This window comes from Lacerta agilis, chromosome 13 (genome assembly GCF_009819535.1).
Source record: "Lacerta agilis isolate rLacAgi1 chromosome 13, rLacAgi1.pri, whole genome shotgun sequence".
Lineage (NCBI taxonomy): Eukaryota > Metazoa > Chordata > Lepidosauria > Squamata > Lacertidae > Lacerta > Lacerta agilis.
In genome coordinates, this window is record NC_046324.1 from 5,845,689 (window position 1) to 5,867,772 (window position 22,084).

General features: G+C 46.1%; 2 protein-coding genes across 8 annotated transcripts; one reads left to right on the forward strand and one right to left on the reverse strand.

Moving 5' to 3' along the window:
* Window positions 1-328: 328 nt before the first annotated feature.
* C13H15orf65 (chromosome 13 C15orf65 homolog) lies at window positions 329-4,053 on the reverse strand (the record flags this gene model as incomplete). The annotated part of the gene is made up of 2 exons (XM_033167603.1): window positions 329-753; window positions 3,448-4,053. Coding segments are annotated over 2 exons (969 nt in total), but the record flags the coding sequence as incomplete, so codon positions are not given.
* CCPG1 (cell cycle progression 1) lies at window positions 3,696-21,991 on the forward strand. 7 transcript variants are annotated; one of them, XM_033167635.1, is made up of 11 exons: window positions 3,696-3,786; window positions 8,206-8,276; window positions 8,942-9,068; window positions 10,816-10,895; window positions 13,290-13,512; window positions 15,078-15,128; window positions 16,466-16,720; window positions 17,535-17,546; window positions 18,735-18,883; window positions 19,768-21,167; window positions 21,587-21,991. In XM_033167635.1, exons 2-11 carry the CDS (start codon window positions 8,217-8,219, stop codon window positions 21,768-21,770), a joined length of 2,541 nt encoding a protein of 846 aa, XP_033023526.1. In that variant the 5' UTR covers window positions 3,696-3,786; window positions 8,206-8,216; the 3' UTR covers window positions 21,771-21,991. The 7 variants fall into 7 exon arrangements, with proteins under 7 accessions (XP_033023526.1, XP_033023528.1, XP_033023527.1 ...); XM_033167637.1 differs by having other exon boundaries at window positions 18,762-18,883; XM_033167636.1 differs by lacking the exon at window positions 17,535-17,546.
* The last annotated feature ends 93 nt before the right edge of the window (window positions 21,992-22,084 follow it).

Below are 22,084 nucleotides of genomic sequence, written 5' to 3' on the forward strand. Positions count from 1 at the left end.
CTCCATACCAAAGCCAGCGTGGCAGTGTCCTGCATATTTAAAAAACAAACAGTTACATTATGGAAGTCTAGGATTAAACCTTCTCCCCAACATACTTAATAGAGAGGAGCATTAAATCATGCAAGTTTTCACCTGCATTCAGATACTAGTCTCTTACCTCAGTAAAAACTAGATCTTAGAATTCCATTTGATGAAAGATCTCCTGACTTTATTTGCTAGCATACTTAATAGGATGTTGAACCACATATTTTTACTGGTAAGGCCTTATTGAAATCAGCCTTACCTTCAATAAAGATGTTTCAGTATTAGATTATTCAACAAAAAAGCCACACTGTTACACTCTTACTTGCTTTATTATTTTAATAGATAACAAAAACACACTATTATATTTTATAAAGTGTGCATAAGATCTGAGAGATCACAAACTCTGTTTTTGTCAGTGCCAGTGTTAATACCATTAAATCGTGTCATCCCACAAGTGAACAAATGATTTGTGAAATTATTGTCCTTTGGACAGAATTTACAAGGTACCATTTGTGTGGTAGGCGGTATAGCACCGTATTCACTTGATGTTGTTTTATAGAGCAAAAGCTGGGGCTTAGTTAAGAAATTGCTAGAGGTGAGAGTCTTTGCCTCCAACATGCAGGAAAACACAGGATTGCCAGGGTTTGCACATGGACGCCACTGGAAAGAGGCTGTCTTCTTTGCACCACCCATTGGTTTTGTTTCTGGCTCAGAAGTCATTTTCAGTTCCTGTGCAAAAGCAGAAAAATTAAGAGGTTCCATAAGAGCACTGGTAGTTAAATGACATATTTAAATCTAGCTTTATAGATGGTTCACTTTTAAAAACAGCTGGCGCAGCAAGGAGGTAAATCCTGTTGAGCTCAATGAAACTTCTTCTTCTTCTTCTTCTTCTTCATGAAATTTGTATACCACTCTATACCTGTAGATCTCTGGGAGGTTCACAACATAAAATTACAATATAAAAAGCACATGATACATAATAAAAACTCAATAATCCCCCCTTCCATAACACATTTAAAAGGGCAGTGGATGTCAATCAGCCATACTATTTTTTATGAGTGGAAGTATTTAGGACTAACTGAGGTGCATGATGCTTGCATGGTTGTCTTCCTTAAAAGCAAGTGACCTTTACCCCTCATTGAAAGGAGCCCTGATACAGATTTAAGGGACCCAGTGTGACTTTTGTAGCCCCAGTGAAGTCCCTCTGAGCTATATGCTGTCACAAACTGATTGGCTTGGCTCAGAACTACTCATACCTAAGAGCTCAGAGTCTTGTATTTTTTGTCTTATGTCTCAGAAAGAAATGTACTCTTAAAAAACAACAACCCACAACTTCAATTTCTAAAAAATGATGCTCCGAAACAAAAACCTGGCAATCCAAAGGCCTATATCGCCTAATAGACTTTTATAAGAATAACAAACCTCTGTCAACACAAGAAATACAGGACAAATTAGAAGACACTCAAATGCCCTGATTAATACAACACCAATTACATGCCCTCTTAAACAATCCAACAGTAAAATCAGCAGCAACTAGACCCCTGACAACCTTCGAAAACCTCATCCTAATGACAAAGGAACGTGCCAGAGGGCTGGTATCCACAATATACAAAATACTACTCAAAAATCCCACGAGCTCCCTAGACACAATCAAAAAACAATGGGAGGATGACATAGGATACGAAATCAACCCCACCCAATGGACCAGAATGTGGTCTAAACCCCCCTTTAAATCCATATCAACAAAAAGAAGAGAACTCACTCTAAAACTAACCTACAGGTGGTATCTAACGCCTAGAAAATTAGCGCTAATACACCCGGGAACCTCACCAAAATGCTGGAGAGGGTGCACTTCCACAGGCACATACTTCCACATGTGGTGGGAGTGCCCCAAAATCCAAACATTCTGGACAACAACCACACAAGAAATATGTAAAATAATCAAGCAAGTGTTAGAAACCACCCCAGAATTGGTCTTACTAAACATCTTCCAAGACAATAATGCCCACTTACAACACAAAGAACTCATAATCCATCTACTCTCAGCATCCAGAAACATCATAACCAGACACGGGAAAGACCTGTCAGGAGTAAACATGGATCAATAGTACCAAGTAGTATGGGAAACAGCCCTACTAGAAAAACTAACCAGTTAGCTGAAACTGACACGGGGACAAACAGAAGAAGGCACCTTCACCCTGGTATGGTTCCCCTTCATCACACACACAGCCCAACAAGACAATAACAAAAATCTACCGACAGCATACAAATCAATATGGCTAACCTGACCCAAAACACCCACCAACCCCACTCACACAGGAAACCAAAGACCACCACAGCCAACCACAAATGAACAATCACACCTCACGCCAACCCCGGCCTCTCTCACCGCCAAAGGAGCACAAGCAAACAACAGAGAACAACATAAACAACGCTGACACCAAACCCTACTCATATCAAGTAAAAAAGAAACATCGACACCCCGCCCCACCTATCTCCCCGTCCCACCCACCTATCTCCCCCTTTTCTTCCTAATGTCTCAACAACAAAAACTGATTTGTAAAAATGTTATATGGAAAAATACGAGAGAGACATTTCACTACCTTTGTAAATCAAGAAAATCTTTAATAAAATATTAAAAATAAAAAATGATGCCCCGCTCTGCTTCTTAATATCGATTTACAAGATACTACTAAAAAGAGATTTTATTGATGCTTTTGAATTATGCTGCTGGAGGAGACTCTTGAGAGTCCCATGGACTGCAAAAAGATCAAACTTATCCATCCTTAAAGAAATCAGCCCCGAGTGCTAACTGGAAGGACAGATCCTGAAGTTGAGGCTCCAGTACTTTGGCCACCTCATGAGAAGAGAAGACTCCCTGGAAAAGACCCTGATGTTGGGAAAGATGGAGGGCACAAGGAGAAGGGGACGACAGAGGATGAGATGGTTGGACGGTGTTCTCGGAGCGACTAGCATGAGTTTGGCCAAACTGCGGGAGGCAGTGGAGGATAGGCGTGCCTGGCGTGCTCTGGTCCATGGGGTCACGAAGAGTCGGACGCGACTGAACGACTGAATAACAACAACAACTAAAAAGAGAAAAGCGGCAGGGAGCAGCACTCCTAAAAAGGCCTTTCTTTGCTGTGATGCAGGCAGCTAGGCCAGGCGAGCGAGTCATCTGCCCCCCACTCTCCCGCTACAGCCGCTGGGCTTTGAGGGCCAGGCTCCGCCGAGCGGCCCCAAGAGCGACAGCCTTGCCGGGGAGGCACCCCGCTCCTTACCGCCGGCGGCGAGAGCTCGGGACTACCGACTGCGGAGGATGCTGATGCTGCGCCGGGCTGTGGCGTCCGGTTGGCTGGCCGCGTCACCATGGCAACTGCCTCAGCATCTCCACACGTCACACCCTCCCCCGCCGCGTCGGCGCACCCTTTGTTGACTTAGCGTCCGGGTCTCCGCCAGCGTTGGCCCCGCCCTGCAGCGCCCGCGGCTCCTTGGGGCCTGTAGTCCCCGCGCGCCTCTCTCTGCCGCTGCGCCTGGCAGAGGCGAACTACCGCTCCCAGGGTTCGTCCGGGCCCCGCGGGAATGCGCAGGCGCAGTGCTCGCCTCCGCCTTTCCGGCTGCTTGTTTGTTGTTCTGGCGAAGGAAGGAGGCGGCGACGGCGGCGGTGACAGCAGCAGCGGGAGCAGCCCGGCCCGAGCGCGCCTCACCTTCCCTGGCCTCTGCCCCTCCTGAGCTCCTCGCCCTCAGGGGGCCGGGCTCGCTCAGGTAGGCCCGGCCGGGAAGGCCTCCTCGCCGTCCGGCACCTGCGCCCTTTGCCCAGCTAGGCCCCCGAGAGGCCTCGGAAGGGAGACCTCCGGGGAGTCCCGGGAGGGGGCGGGCAGGTCTACTCGGGAGGAAGCGGGTTTCGGAAGGCTGCCTCCCCGCGAGGCGCTGGGGAAACGCTTCCTGCTGCAGGCCTCGCTGTCTTCGGCCGGCCGAGGGACAAGCCGCACTTTGCAGTTCAGGGGTTTCCAAAGCAGAGGCGCCTCTGGATTAGTGACTGGTTGGCCCTTCGCTGAACTGGAATTTTTGAGAATAGCACAGAGCCGCGCAATTATTTCGTTCCCCGAGTGCAGCTACTCCGAACCCTCCCCTTGGCTCAAGTGGAGGTGGGTGACAACTTGGCTCCTTCAGGGGAAGGTGAGGCTGCAGCAGCATCCCCTGCCTGTCCTTCTCTCAGCTGCTGCAGGGGGCTCCTGGGATTCCCACGCTGGCCCTGGAGAGTGTTTTGCTCTGTGACAGCTGACTCAGGAGTGGCGCTGCTGGTTCTTGACCAGTGTCTGGATGCAGTGGTGGGCTGGGTGAATTCTGACAAGGCAGTTGCTATGGGAATTGGGTAGGTTGCCTGCCCAATGGGGTTGCATTGGCCCCTTAAGGAGCACATGTGTCATCTAGGGGGATTCTTAGATCCAGCATTGGTGATGGAGGCTCGTGTTGCTTCAATGGCTAGGAGTGCCTGTTGGCTAGCCATTCCTGTGGTCCATGCATTGGTCTTATCATAGTTTGTTTACTTTAGTTTGTGTGCTTTATTTGGGGCTGTATTTGGGCTTTGTTTGGAAAGTGAAGCTGGTGCAGAATGCGGCAACAAAGTTGGTGAGTGGGGTAGCTAGCTGCAAATGTATAGCAGTTCTAAAGGAAGAACATTGGAGGCCAGTTAACTACTGAGTCAGGTTCAAGACACATGTGTTGGCTTAGGACCTAGGTATTTTCTGTGCCCTCGCCCCTCACAGATTTAGCTGACACCAACCCTGATAAATTTAAGGCAATTTAGTAAAGACATTTTTATTTGCTTAGGCATTTGGTTAGTTGATTGAAGGAGATAGTTCTGTGACATCATTTTGATTTATTGTTATGGTCTGGGTTTTTTAATTTATTTAAAATTATTTATTATTTTATGTATATTGCTTTAGGATTGATTTTGATGAAGATCAAGCACCTAAATGAAATTAGCACACTTGTAATCAGATGTAACTAGATGTAGCAATATGTACTTTGATGGGAAGCTAACATTCCTTATGATCTCTGGTCAGATGGTGTGATGGACATCATGGGGAAATTAGTTTCTTTCTTCCTAGGAGAAAGCTCCAAAACTGAATCCTAATCAGGGAACAGCTCTGCTGTTTTAGACATTTCACCATTAATTTAAAAGATTTTTCTAAAAATTGCCAAAGGTGGCTGCCTGAATCACTATTAAAACAATGCAACATTTTAAAAGCTAAAACGTAAGGAGTATAAAACAGTAAGATAAATTACCTATACAAACTAGAGAGTTCCTTGGTGGGGTGTAATTATAGCATCCCTGCAAATCAGTTTCTGGAAGCTGCTAGCCCACCTACCCACAAATCCCTGTGTTAAGATATTTGTGTTTTAGAAGGGAACGACTTTCATGACTAGTTACCTGGAATAACTTCTCCCTTGCTGCTAAGGCAGCTAGCTAATCAAGTACTGGTAGCTTTAGAAGTACCGTACAAGTTGTACAAACAAAAAATACAGAGCGATCAATAGCAGCCATTGTATGCAAGATTAATACTGTAATCACTTAACATTCTTTAACGTTAAAAAGACATAATGGCTCTGCTTGTTGACTTGATGTCTGTTTTAATACTCTGCACAAGAATGACTATTCCACCTGACTTCATTGCCCTGGGACTACTTTGCGTCTGTTTCCATTGCCCATAGGCATAAGACAAGCCCCTTAGAAGTGGAGGAAGGGGCTGGGCACTGCCAATCTCTTCCTGCAGAGTGATGCCACTCATGCTGAGCTCCCCGTTCTGCCTCCTAATTGGGGAGGTGGACAGAAACTCGCCATAAGCCCTGAAACAGAGAGGGGCTGAGCTGACTTGGGATCTGTTGGTTCCCAAGTGGACCCTACTGATTTGTTTCTACTTTCTGCCCTAGGTGGCATGAGTGAGCAGGCTGTGGGTATGGTGGTGGCCCTGTCACTTTGGTTAAGCTCTGCTCCTGTCCAGATGAGGTTTGGCTTGCAGCTGTATCCGGGAGTAAGCAAACACAGTGGAGGTCAGCATGCATATTTAAACTGGCAGGTGATCACCATTTGAGATGACAGAAAAACCTGTTATGTAAAGTAAGGCTTTCAGCAGATTTCATTAGCACTGGGCTGTGGCTGGAGTTTGAAAGAGTTTGAAAGAGCTAATATTCTGCCTGCATCCAAGAAAGGAGATCAAATTGCTAAAGGTAGTATAGCTGTTAGGTTATTTTCAGTGGCAGATAAGGCTTAAAATAATAAATGTTAAAGTGGATGTTAGGCAGGATAGGTTCACTGTGGGTGGTTTCAAAGATCAGTGCGTTTCTGGAGAAAGGGAATGTACTACACTCAGTCCCATGGAATTTCAACTTCCTACTCTTAGAAAACCCATTCCATATAGAGTTGTATCCAACAAGCTCTTCTGTCAAGGATGAACTCTCCATCTGAACGAGGGGCTAGCAAGGAACTGTTTGGCCCAGTCCTTGCCTACTCCAAACTGGAGAGTCTTGACTGTGCAGGGCATAGACAGTTATGAGAAATGAGCTGCCCCTCAGGTAGCTGGCCCAGCATTGCTGACCTCCAGGTTCCTGGGAGCATAAGTTTAAAACCACTGCTCTAGTCTGCTTAGATTTTAGCAAAGCATTTGCTGATAACTATTATTTAAACAGGAAAAAGAGACTGGTGAAAAGACAGAAAGGCTGCAGAGTCTGTGGCTAGGTGCTGTGAATACAGGAAAGCATGCCATTGGCTGAGAGCAGAATCAGGCACCCTGAGTACATCAGCTGCATTTGTCAAAAGAAAAGAAGTGCCTTCCAACCCATCTGGCTAGTGTGTGGCCAAAGACTCAAGGAAGTGAATTGCTTGGCTGGATGGGAAAGAAGTAGCTAGCCAAGTTTTTCAGGGATCAGTCTAGGAGCCTGTTTTAGTCAGTATTTTTCCTTGGAAGAAAAGCGAGAGGAGTGTCCCTCTGATATTTGCATGTACCTAACAAGGAAGTGTAGTTAATACAGAAAAGGCATTGTTCCTTAGGGAATGTTATAGAGCAAACTGGGTGATCTTCTGAACTACCAAGTGACATTCAGCCGTGTCTAGTGTCAGGTTATGTGTTTGGGGGCAAACAGTAACTGTTTTTACTACTGGTTGCAAAATAGCAAAGGAGGGAAGTGTGCTTGAGTACTAGTTCATCACAAAACATCTGGGAGCTGCTCAGACGTGACAAGGCAAAGTTTTGGATATATCAAGTGAGGCATTTCTAGTTAAGTTAATGAAATATTGGCTCCCTTCCACGAGCTATTGATGAAGCAGTAGTTCCCCACCCTACCCCTTTCAGAAAGGGTGAGTTGAAGCTGGAGCAAACGGAGAGAAGATCAGTTAATGATCACAGGAATAGAGAATTTCTCTTCAGAGTCTAAGGAGGTGATAGAGCATCATTGACATCTTTCTCTCAAGTAGGATAAGGTTTAGTGGCTACCAGTCATGATGGTTGTAGACCACATTTTTGGAGACCGTTTCTGGATCATCACTGGGGAGACTGCTGTTGTGTTTATGTGGAATTCCCATAATGTGCATCTGACTGGCCATTGGGAGAACAGGACGGGCCTTTGGCCCTTCTTACATTCTTAGAAATGCAAGCAGAGAGAGGCAGTATGTCTGCATTTGGTACTGGAAAAGGAAGAGGCAAAGGTTCAGCTGGCCCTCTTGCAGTCTGCCCTTCTTCCCTAGTTAAATTTTGCCTCATGTTCAGCATATGGTAGGTGACCATATTTAGAAAGAGTTCTCTCTTTGAGTTAGATCAGATATGGCCCAAGAGCCCTTTCCTTTCCTCTTAGGCTGCTTGCCTTGCTTGCCAGCTATGGGGAGTGTCTTCAATGTGGGCACGTTTGTGCAGTGCCCCTGCACTGTCCACATGACTTGGATTGGATCAGGTGAATATGGACAAGAGGTTAAGGGGATGTCCTGTCATGCAGCAAAAGGTTGGATTAAATCACCTTTGCCCCCCACTCTGTGATCCCCCAAATGCCATGAACTGGCTCTTTCTAGATTCTGTTTGCAGTGGTGAAGTTTGAAATGTATTTGAACAGAGATCCCCATTTAGAGTCAAGTTGACTAATCCTTTCAGGTGCCACATTTGTAATGTTCTTTTTTTTTTTTACTTTCAGCATCTGTCAAAATGTCTGAAAACTCCAGTGACAGTGATTCATCTTGTGGCTGGACGGTCATCAATCATGAGGTACTCTGTGGCAGTGTCTTTTAAGTAGGGCTGGTGGTGATTTACTCTTAGACATTTCAAGCTCATCTTACAAATTTCCTTCAGTGGTTGTTACTTTGGACTCAATGAAGGGAGAGTCCTCTAAGCATTTTCCTGCAATTTCTGGCTAAGACAGCAATAAATGAGTTGCTTTCTATAGGACACTTAGTAGAATCAAGCAAACCTCACAACAGAGCCCAGTAGCAGGGAAGAGCTCAAGAGCACTGATGAAGCCGATCCCATTATCTTAGACAGGGCAAAGGAGAAGTCTAGATGCTTGCATAACCTCAGGGCCACTGCAGCAAAATTAGATAAACAAGAGCAGTTAGGATTTGAGTTTGATCTAAACTTGAATGTGTTTCAGTAGGTTATGCTCCGCTGGCTTAAGGTTTCCTGATAACCCTGAAGGAATTTCTTGTATGACTTAAAGCCCCCTGAAGATAGGTCTGGGAGAGATGCATGTCCGAGACCCTGGAAAAGTGCTGCTATTCAGAGTAGCCAAGGCAGTGAGCTGGATGGACTGAGAGATGCAGCGTGCAGCCCTTTGAGCTCACAGGAGCCTTTAGCCATTTATTTTGTTTGTTAGCTACCACCAGGTGAGCACCTCTGGTTTTACTTGAGAGCTCCCCCTTTTCTTTTTCATTTAGGGCTCTGATGTTGAGGCTGTGGCATCTGAATATGAAGCTTTAAGTGGTCATGTGGAGCCAGCCTTGGATGAATCCCCATCTCTCGCACAAGGTGATGATGAGCAAGAGCAGCCCATCGGCTTGCAAGGTAAGTCTTGGGCCACAACTATGCCAACTGCAACCCCGTGTGCAGTGACAACTCGACTGCTTCTGTCGTGAGCTTGGGAACACTTGCATAACTTGAAGATGAATCTGATCATCAGGACATGTCAGTAAGGGCAAGTGAGCATGGGGAGCTGCCTTATACAGAGACAGCAGGCCTTTGTACAGCCCAATATAATGACTGGAAGGTTTCAAACAGGAGACTTTTCCCAACCCTACTTGGAGGTGCTTGCCTGGGATCAAATCTGCAACCTTCTGTGTGCAAAGCAGATGCTCAGTCATTAACTAACAGCAAACATAGGAGCTAGGGCAAAATGACCTTGGATTGTGCCATTGTTAATACAGGTATATACATGTCTTTCATCCAAGGAGCTCAAAGTGGCATACCTGGTTCTCCCTCTCTGCATTTTATCCTCACAACCCTGTGAGGTAGGTTATGCCAGGAGTCTGTGACTATATTCGTAAAAGAAGTTGGAGTTCTTATTGCCAAATACACTTAAAAGAATCCAAATGAGAACTCTGGCCAAAAATTTTTAACCAAACAACATACGTTTACTCGTGAGTAAATCCAAATAAAATATCAATTCTGTAAAGAGTTACAGACTTAAATCAAAGGTAGTTTCATATTGGAATTTTCTTGAGAGTCTTTTAGAAATTGATGTCAGAGCTTCTCCGATGCGTGTCAGATGTAAACCAGGGATACCAGGACAGGGCCCCGTTTCGGCATGGATGCCTTCTTCAGCTTGTTTTATATGATAGAAGTGTACAAATTGTATATGGTGTCTATTTCTTTGATTCCTAAAGAGGATATAGCGTCTTTCCTTCCGAATACTACTAGGGGAATATGGAGGTGGGTGGAGGAGGAGGAGGAAGAAGCTGACCGCCAGAGCCATCATTGGACTAGTTATTAGTAAAGTGGTAGGCAGGAGGTGGCTGGCCTAGGGCAATCTGAGGTTGGTAGGGCAATGCCCCATTTGCTCTTGTGGACGAGCCTCCATGGACTCTCAGACCAGCCTCTTCTGATTTATAGCTCTCTTTATCTTCAAAACTCCTCAGCCATCTTCCTCTCCTCCGCTTACCAGTTTCACTTGCATACCATGTTCTCATTCTCTACTCCCATCATTGCTATCTGGATGGCTTAAAGGTTTGATGGGGGGGGGGGAGTGGAGTTTTGCAGAGTTTCTTTTTTGCCCAATGTTCTCCACCCCATTTCAGTTTCCTGGCCTGACCTTTCGTACCTCCTGGCCTCTAAACATACACAACCAAGTTTTGCAACCAAGACAAACACAAGGCAGCCAAGAGCCTCCTTGTAACTGTTCACAGCACAGAAGTGTGGAATAAACTCCCTGCCATTGTTTTGGAAGCAAACACAGGGAAGGTTTTGTTACTTTGTTTAAGGAAGAATTTGCAATGCCTACAGAATGGATACCGGTAATTTGTCTACAGGGTGTTGTCTGTGTCTGTTTCTCCTCTCTTTCTCTCTCAGATAATTGTAGTACAGTGGTACCTCGGGTTGCGGACACGATCCGTTCCGGAGTGCCGTTCACACCCCGAAAAGTCCGCATCCTGAGTGGCGATATCGCGCTTCTGCGCATGTGGCGAAACCCGGAAGTAAACACTTCCGGGTTTGCTGCGTTCGCAACCCACAAAAACGTAACCCACAACGGACGTAACCAGAGGTATGACTGTACTTGCCTGTTTATCTTATATGTGCTCAACTTCTATTTTTGTAGCTGAATTTGGCCAAGGTGATGTGTCATCCATGATAGTTCAAAGTCATTCTACCTCAGAGGCCACCAAGCCAGTTCCGGAGGTAAGTTGTAGTTCTATGAAGCACACAAGCATAAGAACAGGGGTTGGCAAGGTTTCCCGGCCATGGGCTGGATCATTCCCACGGAGATCGTCTGTGGGCCGGACATGCGCAGTGCGATGCTGGAAATCGCTTCTGCGCATGCCCAGATGCCGGAAATCGCGCCTGCACAGAAGCAATTTTCGGCATCTGGGCATGCGCAGGTGTGGTTTCTGGCATTTGCACGTGCACAGATGCCATTTCCGGCACAACTCGCCGAGTCCCTGCGCAGTGCTGTGCTGGTTTAGCGCAGCACGGGGGGGGGGGGGCTTGCCGAGTGGGCGGCTCGTGGGCCGGTAACACAGTCTTCGTGGGCTGCATCCGGCCCATGGGCCGGAGGTTGCCAACCCCTGCATAAGAAACTTGACAGGCTTCAGGTGGGGGTGCCAATTATACTTTGTCAGCCAGTTTCTAAAGGCAGAATGTGGCAAGAGGGATTTTATGGTTTGTGGAGAAGTTCTGTTCAGACAAATGGCTGTCAGTAGGGAGGTTACACATGGAGAGAGACTCTCTGGAAGAAGTTGTTTGAGCGAAAAAATATTATGATAGCCCCAGTTCATCCAGGCCATTTGTTGCCTTTAAGGTTCCTAAATTACATCTTTTTGAGGCAAACATTCTTTGAACCAGGCACTGGGTAGGAGGATTTGAAGATGTAATGCAAGGGGCTAAGCTTGTTAGGCTTTGTTTGATTTGAGATAGAAGTGATGGAACTCTGATACCAATAGTTATAATTAAGTTCATAGATTCAAGACTGTGCAGAAATGCTAATTGAATTCTTACTGGCTCTGAAAATCTCAAAGCAAAACAGCTAACTCCATCAAAAGGGACCACCTCCATATTTTGCAACTTGCACATGCTGTGGTGAGGTTGTGTAGCAAACAATCCACTTCCTTGTGTTGCCAAGTAGTCCTGGGACTCAGGGGTGCAAATAGAGGTAGAGATGTGGTGTCAGATATTCAGACAAACACCTGAGAAGTCTCCGTTCAGGTCATGGCAAGTTGGTCCTATTCCCCAGTAAAGCTGCACAGTGGAAGTATGTTTTGACCATGTACAAGTATGGCGTCAGATGGATGTCAAGGAATCAAAGAACTGTAGACTTGGAAGGGACTCTGAGGATCATCCAGTCCAGCCTTCTGCAATGCAGGAATATGCAGTTGTTTCATACAAGGAAGGATCAAATCTGTAATCTTGGCATTATCAGCACCATGCTCTAACCAGCTGAGCTACCCCTGCACTTATTGCCACCCCTGATTGTTGTACCCCAAAGCTGACAGATTCCGGGCACCAGTGTATTGAATCTTTGACTGGCTGTGTTATCCCACAAGAGCCTGCTGCAGTGATGCTACAATGCATGGAAGTGGAGGCAATAGTGAAAATTAGAAGTGATTGAACATTTTGATTATTTGATATTTTTATGTATAATTTGGAATATTTAATGTGATTTGATTGGATTGTTAAAGTGGAAAATTTAATAAAAATGATTTATTAAAAAAAAAAAAATTAGAAGGGATGCGAAGGACATCCAGTCTGGAGCTGATGGATTCATGGCTGCATCTGCAGCTGCGCTGGCCAAGGCAGAAAATTAATGGAGTGGAGGCATTTCCCTCCTTTTCACTACATCAAATCCAGATGCCCAGATAGATCTCTTCACCAAGGATCAATCTGATCCATTGCCATTCTGGCTCTTCCCCTGCTCCCACCCGCTGCCTGTAATGCCTCAGCTTTTGGTGGGCACAGTGGAGCACATATGCTGCTTTTCTAGAATAAAAAGGTAAAGGGACCCCTGACCGTTAGGTCCAGTCGCAAACGACTCTGGGGTTGCGGTGCTCATCTCACTTTACTGGCCAAGGGAGCTGGCGTACAGCTTCTGGGTCATGTGGCCAGCATGACTAAGCCGCTTCTGGCGAACCAGAACAGCGCACGGAAATGTTGTTCACCTTTATCTACTTGCACTTTGGCATGCTTTCGAACTGCTCAGTTGGCAGGAGCAGGGACCGTCGCAGGGATTCGAACCACCGACCTTCTGATCGGCAAGCCCTAGGCTCTGTGGTTTAGACCACAGCGCCACCCGCGTCCCTATAGTTTTTCTCAAAAGCAGTTTACAAAAAATATTTTGTCATGTTAGAGGAGAGATGCAGAAGGGGAAACATCAACTAAACAGCTAGCTCTGCAATTGTAATCTTTGCTGATCCTTTTCTGAGATATGCCTTGAAATGTGTGTTTTTTGATGTGAAGCATTCCCCCCCTCCAAAAGCTGCAATGCAGATGTTCCAAAACACTTGGAAGACAATATGGATTCCACAGGTGAGAAAAATGCTTTATCCTGTGTGACACCTGTTCTTTTACATTACATCCAAGGATGAAAAAGAGAAAGTGACAGATGAAAGCTCCTGCGTGGGGGCAATTAGCGATGACTCTGACATTGTGACACTCGAGACACCGAAAGTAGAAGAAATTGGAAGCCCAGAAGAAGAAGAAGAAGAAGAAGCTGTGCCTGCTGATGAGGCTGTTCCTGCCCCTGATAATTTTAACATGGGCTCCTCTTCGAGCAGCCAGTACACCTTCTGCCAGCCAGAAACAGGTAGGTGACGTCTCTTGCACCTTGTATTCCAGACTTGGCCAGAAAAAACGGCAGCAGGTAGTGCCATGCTTTGCAGGCTTCACGAATCAACTGACCACCTTTCCTGCTGCCAGTCAGGTTAAGGAAATGAGATCAGTTTCAGGAGCAGCCCATGAATGAGTCAGCAGTGACTTGAGCAGCCTCACTTTCATTCCCCAAACCGTGGTATCGTATATGGCCTTTCTCTTAAAAGAAACTGATTTTGCACCGTACTGATGGATCAAGTGATTAATTCTTGGCACAGTCCATTTAATTCAGTTAACAGTATGGGAAATCATGATACCACTTGCAAGAGACAGATAACATGGGAGCCAGTCAAAGAAAGCTCATTCCTAGGTAATGTCTCCCTCCAGCTTCCATTCATATGTGCTGGTGTTGTTTGTTCTTCTTGCTGTTTTTTTTAATTAAAAAAACCTGTTGGTTTGGTACCAGGAGTGTCTACTGAAGTGGTTGATGGCCTTTGAAGCTGCAGCCCCATCTTTAAATATAACCACATGAAGTCTTGGGGAAGAAAATCTCCTCTTTCCAAACCACACCTAAGCTACACAGGGGGAAAAACGAAGCAGAAAAGGTGCCCCGGTAGAGCCCTGCATGATTTCTGTTAGGCGGGAAAGATCTTTAAATACCGTAATTGGAGGCTGTCTGGTTTCACCTTGGCCTGGATGTGAGGTTAGGCTCTTTTCAAGTGTTAATACTTGGCTTTTTCAGCCTTTTCTAAGCAAATTTGCTCTCTGGCCTCTATCACTTCTTCAAGTCCCATGCCTTTTCTAATCACTGCAAATTTAGAAATGAAATGCTAGAACTGCCTGCCTGTTCATCAGATGCAGTTGTCTGATCTTATTTCCAAGGGATGCTGGGATTCCCAGGACTGAAGTCTCGTTAGGTAAGCCACCCTCCCCCAACATGGTGCCCTTCAGGTGTTGGGGATGCTGCTACTGCCAGCCCCAGCATCATATGGGGCTGCTGGAATGTTAGGAGATGCACTTCAAACATCTGTATGGCACCAAGTTGGGGAAAGCTGCTGCAAGGAAAATGCTTTCACCCAGCCAGTGCATTTTGCCTGTATGACTGTCTCTTCTGAGACTTCCCCAGCAGCCATCTAAACATTAACAGAATGTGCTTGACAATCTTAAAGTGTTCATAGTCCTGCCATGTGCCTCTTATTTAAAATTTACCCAGAAGAGAAGGAGCAGTTTGTACAGGGGCATGTCAGAGACTGGACTGAGTGTGTGCCCACTGCAGGGCCTTCAGAGTCAGGGTCTCAAAATCTGAGTCTGGGAGAGTCATGGCCTAGGGACCACCCCCAGCTGCTGACAGGGCAGCTGCTCTTGGGGCCAGGGGTTTCAGAAAAGAAGCCTTTGGAAACCCTAATGTCTAATTTGCTTTTGATCGAGTTGTCATGTACCTGTGCTTTCTTTCTATCTGCTCCCACCCTAGCCAAATTGCTTTGTGGTCCTGTGTTGCATTTTCCTTTTAGTCAGAGGTTAAAATCTCTTCTTTCTGTTATATATATATACATACAAAAGCCAGTTGGCTGGAGAAGCTCCGGAAGATCCCAGAGTGTATCAGTGGATGGGGTGAGCAGCTAAAGCAGCAAATGGCCGGCAAGGTCCCTTTCCAAGGTGGCCCAGCTGCTTGTGCCTGGTGTGAGCTGTGGCTTGTGGTGTGGCATCTTGTCTGCTTGTGTGGTGGGGACAACAGTTTCAGGGGCTAGCTCAAGTTGTTGCTTACTGATGGCAGGATCAGGAAAGACAAATGTGGAGGGGGCAGGGAAAGGGCGGAAACAGTAGAGGGGGAATCCATTTGGCTTATTCTGGGAAGCCCCCTGCATTTTGAATATGGGAAGCCCTTCTCCAGGGACAAATAAGAACAAGCCTATACCCCCTAACTCAACTAAAATGTGTGCCATTAAATGCAGTAATCTATTACAATCTTTATAGATTAATCTAATGTGTCAGGTTGTTCCTCTTCTTTCTGGCTTGCTCTTGACATGCTGCATTGCATCACTGGCCTATTGGTGATGTGCTTGAATGTTGAGTGAACTGTCTGCCTTAGAACTGGTAGGAATCTTAAACTTGTACATTACTAGGGGGAAAGCCCTTTGGGTTGACAGTAGGGAGGAGGGCTCTTTCTGGCCCTTCAGCCACAGTGACCCCCTTCCATTTGCTCCATGGCCACCTGAATGACCATCCTGTCACTGGTTTCTCATAGTGGGTGCCCCCCATGATGTGAGGCCATGTGGCCTTGGCATGAGCCAATCTTTATCTTACAATCCTGTTTGTGCATTTGTGTTGGGGCGGGTATGATGTTTTCAGTTGCAATATAGATGGAATGGATAAAAGGGCCATTTAGGCAGGCCCCCTACTCCTAAAAATGCACTCACACCCTTACTCCCAGGACCAACCCACATGATCCAGCTGTTAATCTACTGATCACTGCAGCAAGGAACCTACAGTGCAGCCAAGTTCTTGGTTACTTGAGTACAACAACTGAGTCCCACACTGCTGGCAGAATCCCAGGGGTGGATGGGGACAAGAAGATTCCTCCTGGTTCTGGGTTTCTGCTTTTTCAGAAACCCCAAAGCCAAGTTTTGTCAGAATTTTAAAGACCCCAACACCTTAAATTGTAAGAAAAATAATGGTATTTATATAAATATTTTCTTGCCCCTCTGAGAGGGAACAAGGATATCATTCTCTGTACACAGCTGAGGGAAGGAAGAGGGTTTGCTCAGAACTAGCGGTCTGTGGGTGAGGACATGGCTGAAGGGGAAGCTCCCGCCCTGCCACAGGGGACACACCTTAGCAGGCTCTAATCTTCTCCTAGGATGAAGAGGACAATACTCCATATTTGTGTCAGGATAGGAGGCTGCACATTCCTTGCTGAAAGCATAAAGGATTGTGGGTTTGCTTTTCAGTCTTTCTGCCTCGTCCCAGTGGCGAAGAATCAAGCAGCGACGAAACCAGCAATCGTTCCAGCCCCACCCTGAGGCGACGACGTGCGAAGAAGAGGTTGGTCTCAAGTTCTGAATCAGAGGATGTGCCACCTCTTGAACAGGAGACCGAACAGGCCAAAGAGCATTCACACAAACATCAGTTCAGTAGTGGCCTTAATAGGTGCATTATCCTGGCATTGGTGATTGCAGTCAGCATGGGCTTCGGGCATTTTTATGGTGAGTACATGAATCATCTTCATTGAACTAATAAAAAATACATTTTTTAACCAGTGGCATTTCCTCCCAGAGTGCCGTAAAGACCAGATCCTTACTTGCCCTATCCCCTGCAGGCCAAATTTGAGAGATGGGCAGCCCCACTCACCTGACATCGCAATGATTGTCAGGACTTCAAAGCAGTTAAGGGAGTTGTCAGCATATGGAAGTTAGCTTGAGGACATTTACATTCACATCTTAACGAGCAAAAATCCCTACTTGGACTTGCAAGTGCCCAGGTTGTGCCTTTGGACCAGGGAAATTCTCTTGCATTGTCCTCAGCTGCTGGGTGAGAAAGTGGGATATAACAGAGGCTGACAATATAGATGAAAAGATATGTGATTCTTACAGCTGGAGTGTGTGTGTGCATGTTCTCCCTGCCTCCCTGTCAGTCTGCAAGCTGAGGGAGACTTCTCAGTTAACTGAGGCTCCTAGGCAGGATAGGTGACTTGTGATTTGACACATTCCACTGACACATTCTTGCTTTGTGTGTGTGTGTCAGTTTGAAATTTAGTTATAAAATCCAGTCACTGATCCCCTGCCTGTGTTTTGTGGTTTCTGCTGCTTATCCCAAACAATAGTGACCAGTCATCTAAAATAGAAAAAGTCCTGTGTGCAAAACTCCTTTAGTTGACAACCCAGATTCCTGATGTTCTGTTCTAGTAATACCATTTTTACTGGTGTGTGAAAAGAGACTAAATATTCTTGACTGTTATAAAGCATTTAGTAGAACAACCTTGGAGCAAAACTTAACACCTATCCATTATTTTGTCCTTAGGGAAATTTGAAGGTAAGAGGCTTGGTTGGAATGTGTTGCTGTGAAACAGAGGCTAACGGCCTTTTCTCTCACCTTCTCACTGACATGCTTTTTGACTGTGGATGCTCTAGCAGATGAACCTTGTTTTCCACTGGGGGGCATCATTGCAGGCTCTTGGACTTGGGACTATTCAGTCCAGCTCCTACATTGGGAAACATTTTTTTCATGACTTCCTGATTCTTTGGAGGTAGCATGCACATTTTGATATCGACACTGGAATTCCTGGATGGGAGGTGTTTTTGTGCTGCTTGTATAGGAGAATCAAATTAGCCTTTTGCTTCTTGAGAAGGTAAATGCGTCCGCTGGGCCAGTAATTTGTGCTCAGGCACTTAACCAAAAATCTCTATGGGCTTATGTGGATTCCAAGCATCTTGTTGCTGCTGCTGCCCCTTGTACCTTTTCCATGATTCTTGAGGCCATGGCCCTTTCCCCTCCTGGGTGGACCTGCCCTTCATTGTTTTGCAGTTGGTTTGTGCTCAGAGGGCAGGACTTTGAAGCAGCCTCCACTGCTCTCCTCCTTAGTTACTAACACAGGCCCAGGGAGGATTTGTGGTCCTCTGGCCGATTCCAACCACTGGCCATGCTGGCTCTTGGTGTTCAGCAACATCTAGAGGGCACCAGCTTCCCTAGCCCTGCTCTCACGGCACTGAGTGAGCATTTGTGACATGACATTGCATGAAATAGATTTGCATGTAGTTGCTTTCATGTTATTTGTACTGATCGTAGTACTTCATGTGTTTCACCTTTTCAGAGAGGAATGTATGTTAAGGCTTTCTTTGTCCAAATTGATGCTGCTATTGTAATAGATGTTCTAAAGAGGCCTGGCCTGGATTAGCCCCTCTGATTGTGCTGTTTTGCTAACACAGGTTAATGTGCAGCTGTGCACAGGGATACACTGGGGCTTTGTGAGTGTTCTGAGCCCCATCAGCCTGTTTGTTTAATGATGGATCAGTGTCTTTGCCACTGAGCCTAGCTTGCTTTCATCAGCGTAGCGTTCATGCCTTTTTTTGTTAATGCTAAAGTCTAGCACAGCTGTTGCAAACAATTAAAAAGGTGACTGTTTTAAACTATACTGTTCACTGATTAATGTACTTTGCAGGACTGAAGAGAGAAAAGCCATCATCACTGATAAGCTGCCTAATTTCCAATTTTTCTTGTCAGATAAAAGAGAAAATTTTCTGTTTCAAGGTACTGTTCAGATCCAAAAACGCCAGCAATTGGTTGAGAAAACTCATGAAGACGAACTGAATGGTATAAAGGATAATCTTATTCAGTGCCAACAAGAACAAGGCATGAAAGCAGAATGTAAGGTAAAGGTGGCTTTCCCATCATACTTGAAAGTGAGGATGATATTTTGCCTTTGGCTTGCAAACTCCACCTCCACTGGGAAACTTTGCTGTCATTACTACCACAAGTGTTGGAAGCTGTCTTCTAGATGAAGGCATGGCAAAATCCAGTCTTGGCATAGCAGGCGATTTTGAACTGGTTCAATATCAACCACAGAGGGTAGGAGAAGATGCCATTGTATCTGCATCTTGAAGCTTTTAGAGTGGGTCAGCAGATTACAGTGGACGGTCGGGTTGTGAAGGTGATCCACGTGGGAGGCACGTTCGCAACCTGCAGCGCCGCTTCTGCGCACACGCAGGTCGTGATTCGGTGTTTCTGCGCATGCGTGAGCGCCGAAACTCGGAAGTATCCCGTTCCGGTACTTCCGGGTTCGGTGCGAGCACAACCAAAAAAAAGTAACCCGCAGCGTTCGCAACATGAGGTATGATTGTATTCTGTAGCAAGGGCTGGGTAGTCCCAATTGCCACTGTCCTTGCCTTGAGCGCTTTCTCCCTGGAAGCATATCCAGCCTCAGCTTCCTCTGTGCTTGGCCCATGGAGGCTCCATGGCTCCCCTCCTCCTTTTGGGGCTGCAGCCACGCACCTTGCTGTGGGCAGCTGGCCCCTAAACACACTCCCAGGCAACGTTTGTGAGGTTTTCTATCAAAAGTGGAGGAGACTCTGCAGGCTTTCTGGGGGAATGTACAACCCTAGAGCAAGTGCCAGAGAAGCTCCTTACTAACCCTACTTATCCATCAGTAGGTTGGGTCCTGCTTAGCTGTCTTCCTCCACCCTCCCAGAGTTCTTGCAGCATTAGGACACTGGCACACAGCAGCTGATGTGTTTGCTTTCATTTTGTCTCTGATCAGTCTCTAAAGGAAGGCCTTGAAACATGCTTGCATACAACAGAAGTGGAAAAGAAATCCTTTGAATCTCAGAAGCATCATCTTGCTTCAGAAAACCGGCACCTGAGAGAATCTTTAGAGAGGGAGGAAAAAGCTTTGGCGTTGCTGCAAGAAGAACTGAGGAAGCTGAGAGAGCAGATTCGGCACCTGGAGAACAAAGGTTCTGGCCCAGAGTTGGTTGCCACAGAGAATCAGAAGCTAAAAGCCCACCTGGAAGAGGAAAGGCACCGCATGCAGAGTTTCGTGAAGCAAAAGGAGACTCTGTTGGCAGAGGCCCAGATGCTGCGAAGGGAACTGGACAAAGAGCGCCAACTGACAGTGGCTCTCAGGGAAGAACTGGACAAGTTAAGTTCTCAGCAGGCATCTCCTGAGGGGGCGGGTGCTGGCGATGAGAGCCAAGAAATAGAAGCTTTGCGGGGAAGGCTGACAGAGCTGGAGCAGAAGCTGAGCTTTGAGCAGCAGCGTTCTGATTTGTGGGAAAAGCTGTATGTTGAAGTCAAGGACCACAATGAGAAGAAAGAGCAGACCGAGAGGCCGCAGAAGCCAGATGGGAAAGGAACCAACAGAGCCAAGAAGAAGCCAAAAGGAACATTTTTTGGTTCCGTGAAAGAAACCTTTGATGCCATGAAAAATTCAACCAAGGAATTTGTTAGGCACCACAAAGAGAAAATTAAACAGGCCAAAGAAGCCGTGAAAGAGAACTTGAGGAAATTCTCAGATTCTGTGAAGTCCACCTTCAGGCACTTTAAGGACACAACAAAGAATATATTTGATGAAAGGGAGAAGAAAAAGTACAGTGACTTCAGGCATGAGGCGAACAGAAAAGGGAAAACAGGCAGCTCCCAGGAAGGGCCACACAAGCAGGCGGACCACCGCTCACCTGGCAGCCAGAGAGAGTTTAGAGATGGAAGGCGATCCAAAGAGAGCCGTTCCCCTCCGCACTTCTCCAAGGATCCTCCCTTCCAGGAATGCCCCAAAGGTAACAGAAAGCATCGCCCTCTTGTTCTCAAGGGATGTTCAGGCATCTTTGACTGTGCCCACCAGGAGTTTGTGAACCTCTTTGACAAAGACTTGGACCCGATTCGGGCAGATGAATTTAATCAATTAATGCACAAATATTTGCAGCAAGAAGTAAAGAACTTCCACCACTGGCGAGAACTGGAGATCTTTGTGAATAGGTTTTTCCGTAATGGCGTCTTTATACATGATCAGATGCTGTTCACGGACTTTGTTAATGACGTTAAGGATTACCTTGAAGACATAAAAGAATACCAGAGCAACAGGGATGGTGTATTTGAAGACCTGGATAAATTTATCTACCGATACTACTTTCATTATGATCACTTGCCTCAGCACGGACCAAGGTTAGTACTAAAATTCTGTTAACAATTTAAACTGGGCATGTTTGAGTTGTGAAAGAAGGAAAGCTTCAGCTGGCTGGCTTAGCAGGTTATTTCCGTTTGTTGAGCTTTGCAGTTGCTGCTGGGCAGATGAGGAAAGCCTCCATAAAGAGGGGTGATTATGCCATCCTCAGATAAGGGCACCAGTTCCATAGTACATTAAGCACCACAGTACAGAATTTCTAAAGTAGCAAAGTGGCAGGGTGTCAAAAGGAAGGGAAGGAATTCCATTCCACTGACTTGCCGTATCTACTTTGCTTATTTTAAATAACAAGGTTGGTTGTAGCCTTTTGGAGGAGTTAAAATGTTTGGGGCGTTGGGCTTAAGGCCTAATACTGAGGTGCTCATGCAGCACTAACTTCCTTTCTGTACTTTCCTTTCAGCCACCCTGCTAGGCGGGCTCCTTTCACGCACCCTCACAGTCCACAGCAGGACAGACATGCAGCAAAGCATCAGCATCGCTACAAAAGAGAAGGCCGGTGGCACAAGCAAGGGCGCAGCAATGGAAGGCACATGGCAAATTTGGAGATAGAATTGGGCCAGATGCCCTTTGATCCAAAGTATTAAACAGCTGTTGTCCGATGGAACCCACCAGGATAGTAAAAATAGTGGACAAATGGCTGTTTCTGCAGCTGGCTGAGGCTTCCAGCAGAGCAATCGAGGGCACGTTTCCCCTTCCCTCCCCCCTGCAAAGATCAGCCCAGCTTCTCCATCTTTCTCCTTTCCTTGGGAAACATTAATTTGGGCGCAGTCCTACTATTGCAATAAATTAAGCAGGGTAAGCAGTAGCTTGTGTGTGTGTTTGCAAAATAAGCTTCTTTGCACTGGTTGATACTATAATTCATACTTGATTCAGACTTAATGTTAGAGTAATATTATGA

Coding starts and splice junctions, on each gene's coding strand:
- CCPG1 (XM_033167635.1), top strand. CDS start 8,217: ATGTCTGAAAACTCCAGTGACAGTGATTCATCTTGTGGCTGGACGGTC. Junction 8,277..8,941: donor GGACGGTCATCAATCATGAG/GTACTCTGTGGC, acceptor TTTTTCATTTAG/GGCTCTGATGTTGAGGCTGT. Junction 15,129..16,465: donor AGAGTGTATCAGTGGATGGG/GTGAGCAGCTAA, acceptor TTTGCTTTTCAG/TCTTTCTGCCTCGTCCCAGT.